This window comes from Solanum stenotomum, chromosome 2 (assembly GCF_019186545.1).
Source record: "Solanum stenotomum isolate F172 chromosome 2, ASM1918654v1, whole genome shotgun sequence".
In the NCBI taxonomy this organism is placed as follows: Eukaryota; Viridiplantae; Streptophyta; class Magnoliopsida; order Solanales; family Solanaceae; genus Solanum; species Solanum stenotomum.
In genome coordinates, this window is record NC_064283.1 from 74,212,685 (window position 1) to 74,223,267 (window position 10,583).

The 10,583-nt window shown below is 32.4% G+C and overlaps 1 protein-coding gene across 1 annotated transcript; it reads right to left on the reverse strand.

The window, feature by feature from the left end:
- Positions 1-1,381: 1,381 nt before the first annotated feature.
- Positions 1,382-2,340, reverse strand: LOC125856302 (uncharacterized). The gene is made up of 2 exons (XM_049535815.1): positions 2,107-2,340; positions 1,382-1,678 (listed from the first exon to the last, which is right to left on the reverse strand). The coding sequence occupies exons 1-2, from the start codon at positions 2,338-2,340 to the stop codon at positions 1,382-1,384; spliced, it is 531 nt and encodes a 176-aa protein (XP_049391772.1).
- Between the last annotated feature and the right edge of the window lie 8,243 nt (positions 2,341-10,583).

Below are 10,583 nucleotides of genomic sequence, written 5' to 3' on the forward strand. Positions count from 1 at the left end.
AAGTGTCGTTATAAGTATGATGAAATCATGATTTTGAAAAGAGCTATTCTATAATTTGAAGTTTATGATTGAATTGGTGTTACTAGATTCTTACTTTTTTAAGTATTATTATTATGATATGATTATGCTTATTTTCTATTGAGAGTTTACTTAGCAGTGAGTGGACTTTGGGATGAAGGCTCACCCATTAGTGGAGGCAGAGTTCTTTAGCAGCAATCCCCTTGTCCATAACTAGGTTCCCCCGTAGGACTTAATCTTAATTAACTCTAGCTAGTGGATCCACCTAAGATTAAGAACATAGTCCTTACCTTGGAAAGTAGGACAATCTCTTTTTGGTGTGAGAGTCAGACACCAAAATCCATGTTATAGATCACATGGTTTATGTCGGTTATCGGTAAACATCCCACAAGAGATTATTATTTTCTCAACAAGATATGATTTTCTCAAATTACTATGATTTAAGCTATGTTATACCTTTCAAATATTGCATTGAACCTGTCTTATGATTTATGAACTTATCTTATCAAGATTTGATATGTTTTACTTGGTCATGCATTATCATATTTTTAAACTTGAAATGTTTCATGTTTATGTTTTATGCATCTTCTCTCATACTCGGTACAAAATGTACCAACACATGCATCTTCTTGTGCCTATATTGTCTCATAAAATAGGATCTGACATTCCTCCATATCGTGGCTAGTTGGATTGTTCAACGATATTTAGGATTTTGGTAAGTCCTCATGTTTGGGGGACCTTACCACCACATGTCTTTCTTTGCTTTATGTCATTTCGGTTCCCAAATTGTTCGTGAGCTAGGGCTTGTTCTAGCCACACCTATGATAGTAGACGCTTGTTGTTAGACTTGTTGTACTCATAGTATCATACTTATATCAACTGGTTTGTTTAAGGTATTTCAGGACTCTATTCGTCATGTCACATCTAGGGGATAATTTGGGTCGTGATAAACTTGATATTTAGAGCATCATATTTAAAAAATATTCATAGATGTCTGACAAGCCGCATTTTTTAGTCTTATTCATCAGTGTGAAACGCGTCATATTTATGAATAGAAGTCTATGAGACGTTTAAGAAACTTCACTTCTTACATTACTCCAAAGTCATGCGATAGAGTTGAACTCTATAAGGGTCTTCCTCCTAACTTTTGTTCTATGCATTTTCAAAACATGTCTCCAAAAAGATCTGCATTCAGAATGAACGTCAACGATAATGTGGAACCCGAAGCTCCTCAAGCCCCGATCAATCTTTGGATGAGCAAGTGTCTCATGCTAAATTTAGAATCGATTTTCAAGTGTTGGCTCAATCTATGACAACACAAGATGTCACGACCCAAAGTACACCCTAGATGTGACATGACATATTAGAACCAATCAAAATCACTTGGCTGGGCTTTCCTACCATTCTTACCTTTGCTAGCTTGCAACGAGCAATTTTTCACTTTGTGAGAACTCTTTCCACAACCAAAGCAACCATTTATACCGGCTAAACATTTTTTTGAGTGACTCTTACCAGACCTTTTGCAAACAAGAATAGAAGATTCATTACCACCACCTCCTTGAGGCATATGGTTAGACACCCTATCTTTGCTGAAATTAGGGGTCGGAATATTAGAAAACCTTGACCGGAAAACTTTTATTGGAACTGAGGATGCCCATGTCTACCAGACTTAGAATGAAAAAAGTCACCATCATCGGTCCTTGCTCTCTTAGACTCTCTTACCCTTTCCTTGAGTTTTTTCACTTCAATTTGTTGGGAATGTATCATCAAATGAGAGATATCCATCACCTTGATCAATATAGAGGTACGAAACTCTTTGATAACTAAGTAAAAAACACCTGATACAAACTTACCCATCCTTTCCCTAGAGTCGACAACCATAGTTGGAGCATACTTAACCAATTGAGTGAACTTAAAAGCATACTCTTTCACACTCATATTTCCTTGACGGAGATTGATGAACTCAAGCACATTTGCTTCTCCCATCTCAGGAGGAAAGAAACGATTAAGAAAAACTCCCTTTAATTTCTCTTAATCAAGAGGACCCACATCAATGGTCCTCTCACTTTTTCTTTGTTCAAACCTAACTTGAGCAACACCCTTGAGTTGATAAGCGGTCAACTCCGCTTTCTCCACCATAGACAATCCCATAATTCCCACTATCTTATATACCTCATCAATGAACTCTTGAGGACCCTCATCAACCTTGGAACCATGAAACTCCAAAGGATACATCCTCCTGAATTCCCTTATCCTTGTCGATGTCGTACCCAAAATTAAGTTTACGGGAGCAATGACCTCTCTATTAGCTTGGACAGTCATAGCTTGAGCCAACACATGAAAAATGGCTCAAAATTTGACATGAGTCACTTACTCAGTCAAAGAATCAATCGGAGCTTGAGGAACATTGGCTCCACACTATCATGGCCCACATTCCTTCTCACATATGCTCTTTGAGGGGCCATATCCTAAAAAGGATAAAACACAATTTAGGAGAATGATATTTATTGATATAGACTCTATGACACGACTTTAGAGTAATGAAAGAAGTGAAGTTTCCTAAACGCTTTATAGTCTCTTATTCATAAATGTGACGTGCTTCACACTTATGATAAGACTCTACTGAACGTGGCTTGTCATACATCCTATGACCTTTTCTAAAACCTTGTGCTATGAATAACAAGTTCATCATGAGCCAAAGTACACCCTAGATGTGACATAACGTATAAGACCCCGACAGGCCCTACACAAGCCACATGACATACATATATAAGACATAATAGAAAATAAATAAAAACTAAGATAATGAAGTCTTGTAACATAAAAGCGGAAAATCTAACAAAGTCTTGATAATCCATTCTAGTACATTAAAACAAGTGGCCGGGACATAACCGTACACCACGTACAATATCAAAAAACTAAAATATAATAGAATGAAGCAAACACATCATGTTCCTTTGAACATGAGGACTCACCAACTCTACGAACTTTAACAATCATCAACTAGCCATGAGAAGGATGGGACGAAGCGTCACACCCTACATTATTAAACAATGCAGGCACAAGTATACATTAGTACATGAAATGTACTAGTATGAGAGATATTCAATAAAACATGAAACATGATCATAAAGGGACATAATCAAAAACATGATATGCATGATCAAGCTAAGTATAGTAAAACCTTTAAAGAAACATCATAAATTAAGAACATGGTCAGTGCATCTTAAAAGCATAAGTAAAACTTCATAAAACCTTTTAGAACAACTTAGTTCATTTTATGAGAGATTAGCTTTAACCGAAAATAAACCATGCGAGTTATAACCTAGAATCCGATGTAACTCCCACAACCAGAAGGGAGAGTCTATGTGCTAAGGTAGAAATTCTTATCATATCATATGCTATATGGTGATCCACTTTCTAGGTCATTCAAGGTAATCCTACGGGGGAACGTAGTTTGGAACTAGAGGTTGCTACTACAGACTACCTTATTTGAGTTTCCAGCTCAAAGTTCTCCCAATGCTAAGTTAAATCCCAATGGAATAGTCATTTTCATAAACATAACATCATACATGTAATAACACAATTGATTTACTAGTCCATGCTTAAAATATCATAGAGTAGCTCATTAAATCTTGAATCAAGAACATGTGAGAAAACCTTTCACCAAACCATGATTCCTTAATGTGTGAGAAAATCCTTTTACAATTTCATTGATGCTCATCTTAAAACAACCTAGATCATAAAACCTGTCTTTCATAAATCATACATTGCCTTTATGAAAACATCATTCATAGATTTAAGATTCTTCATAAATTTATGTCTTTTAGGATTCATAGTAAAAAAAATCATGATCAATGTATAAGTTCATGTGAAATCAATTGTAAATCATGTAATTGAGTCAAAATAATAATAATAATAATAAGATCAAAATCAAACAATTGAATCAACATAATTAGAACTAATGAAGAATTGAATGAAAACCTAATCAAATTGATGAAATTGTCTTTGAGAATTGAGGAATATTTGGGGCTCAGTGAGTCAATGGAACTCATTGATGAAATAGAACTTTGAGAATCGAGGAATATTTAGGGCTCAATGAGTGAATGGAACTCATTGATGAAACCCTGCATACCTTGATATTCAAATCCCCAAAGCAATTGAGGAATTAGAGACTTGAAGTTTGAAACTCTAATCTTGAACTTGAGAGAATTTGGAGAGAATGAATGTGGATGGGAATTGGCGATTTGAATGAACGAGAGGGCTGGGGAAATTTTAAGGGTGGAAGGGTAGTTATAGGTCTTAAAATATAGGTCAAAACGACATAGTATAGGCATTTAATACATAGGAAAAGACTCAAATATCCTTAAGCAATAACTATCAGACAATCCTACGATTTGGATCTATGGTCTGTACTGGTCAATCATAGAACCAATTTCAAAAACCAAAAAAATTTGTCATTTTCCCATGAGACCTTTCTACGTATCATCGTTCCTTCTACGATCCGTAGACCTCTTCCGTAGAGCACAAGTTAAATTTCAATTTTTCACTACGTCAAGATCAGTTCTATGAGACAACCCTATGACCAACTACGATCCGTCAAACCCTACTGTAGGACTGAGGTCTTAAGCCAAATCTTTGAATCCATTACACGAGAGCCATCTACAACTCGTTCAAGTTTCTACGATTCGTCTTGGCTACTCATAGGTCAAACTTTAGAAAATTAATTATTATTTTCTTCCAAAACTCAACTCTGGGTTCTATGATTCACTTTCTAGGGCACGTAGGTTGAACTCGTAGAACCTGCCTTAGTGCCAAAAATCAGTATTTTTCCTTTTCTTTCGACTTTCCAATTTTTGAGGTGTTACACAAGCTAATAGAAAAATTGTAGCTCATGTGAACCCAAATATGGGTACGGTGAGGACAATGGTTAGAGACTTTACGAGGATTAATCCTCTAGAATTTCGTGGGTCAAAAGTGGATAAGGATCCACAAAAGTTTCTTCAAACGGGTTCAAAAGATCGTGAACATTATGGGAGTGACTCTAGTGGAAAAGGTGAACTTGACCACTTATTAATTGAAATAGGTTTCTCAAGTTTGGTTTACTCAATGGAAGGACAAAAGGGCATTGGATTTGGGTCCCTTAGATTGGGAAAAGTTCAAAGGGGTGTTTCTTGATCAATTATTTCCCATTGAGATAAGGGAGGCTAAGGTGGAAGAATTCATCAACTTGAGGCATGGATACACGAGTGTGAAGAAATACTCTTTGAAGTTCACTTAATTTTCCAACTATGCTCCAATAATGATTATTGACTCTCGGGACAAATGAGTAAGTTTGTTTCGGGTGTGTCTGAGATGGTGGTTAAAGAATATAGAACCACCATATTTATCAAAGATACAGATATATCAAGTTTGATGAATCATGCTCAACAAATCGAGGAGGAAAAGCTTAAAGAGAGGGCTAGAGATTCAAAAAGGGAAAGAACGAATAATGGTGATTTCTCTCACTCGAGGTCCAATGGAAATGAATGTTCTCAGTTTCAGCAAAAAAGCTCTGGTCTGAATTCATCTAGTGATCTGGCTCAATTGTTTAACAAGGATAAAGTGTCTAACCCTTAGCCTCAAGGAGGTGGTTCTAGTGGATCTTATTTCCCCACTTTCCAAAAGTGTGACAAGAGATTTCCATAAATTGAGAGATGCTTAGCCGATATCGATAGTTGCTATGTTTGTGGTAAGAGTGGTCACAAATTGATATATTGCCCTTCGCATGCTATCAAGGGTAGGGATGGTCGTCAAGTTCAACCTAGTGCTTCTTCTGGTCGCTCGACCCAACAGGCTGTTTCTTCTGGTTTAGAACAAATTATATGCTCGTTGGACTCGACATGATCTCGAGGGTTCACTGGATATGGTGACTGGTAAGTCACGAGTCTTTCAGTTTGATGTTTATGCAGTGCTTGATGCAGGTGCTATATTGTATTTTGTGACTCCTTATATGGCTATGAAGTTTGATGTCAGTTCCGAAATTCTTTTAGAACCTTTTTTTATTGCTACTCTTGTTAGTGATTCTATTGTTGCTAAATGAGTCTATAGAAATTGCTCAGTTTCAGTTTCTCATAAAGCCACCCAGTTGATCTTGTAGAGTTAGACATGATAGATTTCAATGTCATTCTTGGGATGGAGTGACTTCATTCTTGTTATGCTTTGATTGATTATCGAACCTGAGTGGTCACTTTCCAGGTTACGAATGAGCCTATCTTAGAATGGAAAGGTGGAAGTTTAGCGCCTACTGGTCGGTTTATCTAGTGCCTTAAGGCTAAGAAAATGATTTCCAAATCTGGAAGTTGTCATTTTTTATACATTTAGGGCACGTTTGGTACAAAAATAAAAAACGCAGGGATTAATAATGTAAGGATTAGTAATGCAGGGATTAGTAGTGCATGGATTAGTAATGCGGAGGTTATTTTTATCAAGTGTTTGGTTCATTGTTTCCCACCTCATGTTGTGTTTGGATTAAAAAAGTTTAAAAATTTTCTTTCCAATTATACCCTTGAATTATTATGTAATTGGGTCAAGGTAGATAATTGTCGGACAATATTATTTTTTTGTGGCCTTCTAACTAGATATGAGAAGAACAATTTTGTTGTCATGTTTGCTATTGTTTCACTTGAATTATTTGAGCATAAATAATTGTCATCTTAATAAATTATTCACTCACAAAATGTCAATTTTCAATTTTAAAAAGATAAACCCTCTACTTTTAAAATCGAAAAGACAGTCAACAATGATAAAATTGAATAAACCATCTACATTTACACATACAAATTACAAGTTATAGTTTTAATATGTATGTAATTTTTTAAATTGTTCAAAATATAAATAATTAGAAAACCACACAAACGTCATGTAGTGATATATTTGCCTGTTTAATTAGTCAAATGTTAAACAACTCACATTTCAAATTTGTATTGGATTTATTTAGTAACAAACAACTCTCTCTAAATTATTTATAAGCTAATTTATTTAAATAAATTTACTAGTACATATATAAAACATAAAATCAAGAAAATAAACAAAATAATTAAAATGATTTGAGGGATATTTTTGTCTTTACATAGACTTACCTCATGATATTATATCTTATGCATTACTAATACCTCCAAATGGAAGGTATTGGTAATACATCATATAATACCATGTATGTTGTATAACTAATCCATGGATTAGTTATGCATAAGCTCAAATTCCTCCCAAACATAGTACTAAATAATATCATACATAATACATGAACTATTTCTTCTAATACGGCCTACCAAACGACGCCTTACGTTCTGAATTCAAGTGTTCTCCATCCATCCTTTACTTTTTGTGTTTTTTTTTTCACCTTCTTTCTCAACAATGAAATAAACTAAGAACAATTTATGAAACATTTAATATTATTATTAATTTTAAAAAGTTATTTTGAATACATGTTAAAAAAAGTCATGAATTTTTTTTCTAGTTTTTTTGTAAAAAAATCTTTTTAGAAAATGTATAGTAGTAAGGGTAAATTATTTTATTTATATTTTGTACTTTTAAAAAAAATATGATGTCACATTGTTTTATTTATTGATTTTTACTGTAAAAGGTGACACCTCTTATAAAAAAATAATGTGTACGCCATATATATATATATATATATATATAATCGAGATAAATCAATAAATATAAATAAATTTAACCATTATTTATTTAGTAAAATAGAGATAAATCAATAAATATAAATAAATTTAACCATTATTTATTTAGTAAAATAAGAAAAGTTGAATATATTTTAACAAATTCCAAGTTGAGAAGACAAAGGAAAAAGTAACTTGTTACTTTTGGGAAGTGTCACCAACTCCAAAATTATATCAAAATATTATTTTTTAACTAATGATGTGAAAGCTTAATTAAAGAATGACTCTGAATCAATATATAATATAAATAAAGAATGACCTTAGACCAATAAATAAAGAACGACTCTGGATCAATAAATTAAGAATGACCTTATGCCATATCGCAAGAGTGCAAATGATTTTTTTTTTCTTCTTTCCGAAAGACTAATATTTTTAAATTTAAATACTTTTATTATTCATATAATAATAAAATTATCATAGAGTACATTGATTTTGTCCTAAAATTGCCAAGTGATTTTTAATTAGCTTGTCACTTGGCTTAACTATATCGCAAACTACTCTCATTTATACTCTTTTGCATCACCATTTGTCTTATAAAGGTGTTAAAATATTTTATTGATATAATATTATATCAAATTAGTATTTTATTTGAATTTTATATTTATTATTTTTTAAAGAAAGACAAAATTTATACATTCCATTGTTGAGAAAACAAACTGTCTTAATTATTTAGCATTCGGATCTTAATGTAATATCTTAATATTCAGATGTGTATTCAAATTTATACCTCTAAATCTTAATACACATCTTAATATTTAGATTCAGCCACCGTAATCTTAATGAAAATAAAGGAAAAACTTAAATGATGATTAGTCAAATATGAAATATATTTTAAATGATAAAAATGATGAACGGTATTTTGTTAATTACTTTCTTTGAATGATTGTTACATATTGTTTCATAGCAATAACGTAAGTTGTAAGAAAATATTAAACTAAAGAACGACAAAGTTAAAGAAAAAAAATTAACTACTGCTCCCTTTTATCCGTAATATAAATTTAATCACCACCAAGACAAAGATATTCTTTTTATAGAAGTGTATTCGTGATAAAAAAAACACAGACTCATTTGTATTAGGACATATCCTATATTAAATGGATATTCCTATGGGCCAAAAAAAAAAGGCTAGACAATATTCCTACGTTCCTAAGGCCTGTGCCCCATGGAAAGGGCAGAGATAGGAAGTGCCTCACGGATTTCTACTCTTATGGCTCGCGTCAGGTAGGACTGGGATCGCTGTCAATTGGGACTGCTCTTCAGTCTTTCTGAATCACTCTCGTTTCGTTCAAACATATCCCGCAGGAGTCAAGGGGTTGTAGGGCTGCTTTGTTAAAAATAAGGAAATTTTTATTTTTGACAAAAATATAATTCCCCACCGCGTTTAATTTTCCAAAAGTAAGATAATATTTATTTATTTATTTTTAAAATGAGGCAGTTTTTATATTTTGGCAAAAATAATGGCAGCCTTTTTGACTTTTGTTGGACTCCTATCAATGATTACTTTGTCAAAAATAATGGCAGCCTTTTACCTTCGGCACTTGGCTGGGGTGTGCACTATACGGATTAAACCGAATAATCAAATTGAATTTTTATTTGGATAGGTATTTTGGTTTTTTGGATTGGTTTTGGATTAATAAATTACTTTATTTGATTTTTTGGTTTGATTTCGGATTTTAAAAAATAAAAACCGAAATAAACCGAATTATATATATATAATGTTTACGTTTAGAATTAAGTTGGAGTTAACCACTTTTGTCCCTTTTTGGTTATTGTCTTTCATGATGATTACGTTTATATTTTATGTTTGAATTGCATCTATAATAGGTATACTTATAAGTATTGTGTTTTAAGTTTTACTTATGATTTATATTAGAAAGTATATTTAAGAGATTAAATATTATTACTTTGGTTATGTTATTAATTATTGNTCCTTCTGCGAAATTACACTTGAGTAATGATCCAAATTTTAGTCTTCGATATTTCTTTTCTGAAACTAATTCTAAATCTAAGTATTCTAACTTCTTAATACTTCCTATTATGCTAAATATAAAGTTCTATTTTTCCAATTTTGTGTTTCTATTCTAATTTCTTCTATATAGTGATAAACTCTTGCTCCTATAGTGGGTATTTGTAAATCTATTTGTCTTATTTCTTGATGTATAAGAGATATTTGATTTGACGTTAATAAATCTGAAAATAATCCTAACTGACTACAATAATATACGTTTAAATATATGAAACAACACCCTTTTGCTAATCAATTACGACTACAATATTGGTATCTATACAGAGAACTACAAATAAAATCAGAGTTGTTAAAAATAGAACAAGCTTTAAGCTTATATTTAAAAGTTCTAGAGACGAGATTTAGTAGACAGACTTTGTAATCACGGAGGTTTATATTCATCAAATCGACCAACATTAGTCAACCCAGAATTATTAGGTGCTTTGAAGTGGGAACTACATAGTATAGATAGCAATATCCAACACGCAAATAGACGTATAGAAGTTCAAAGAAATCATATTAGTAATTTAAATTTTCTCTTAGGATAGATCACTTAGCACCCATACAGAAGTAAGGTATATAGTTTGTATATGTCATCTAGATTATATAAGAAAAAATTTAGGCCATACGAAAAACAGATTATAATCGACCAGGAATATTATTGGTATCTTTTGAAAATAAGACAAAACTATAAAGATATATACGATTTTCTATTAGAACAAAGACAACTATACACAGAACAGTTAGGATTATTTTCAGATTTATTAACGTCAAATCAAATATCTCTTATACATCAAGAAATAAGACAAATAGATTTACAAATACCCACTATAGGAGCAAGAGTT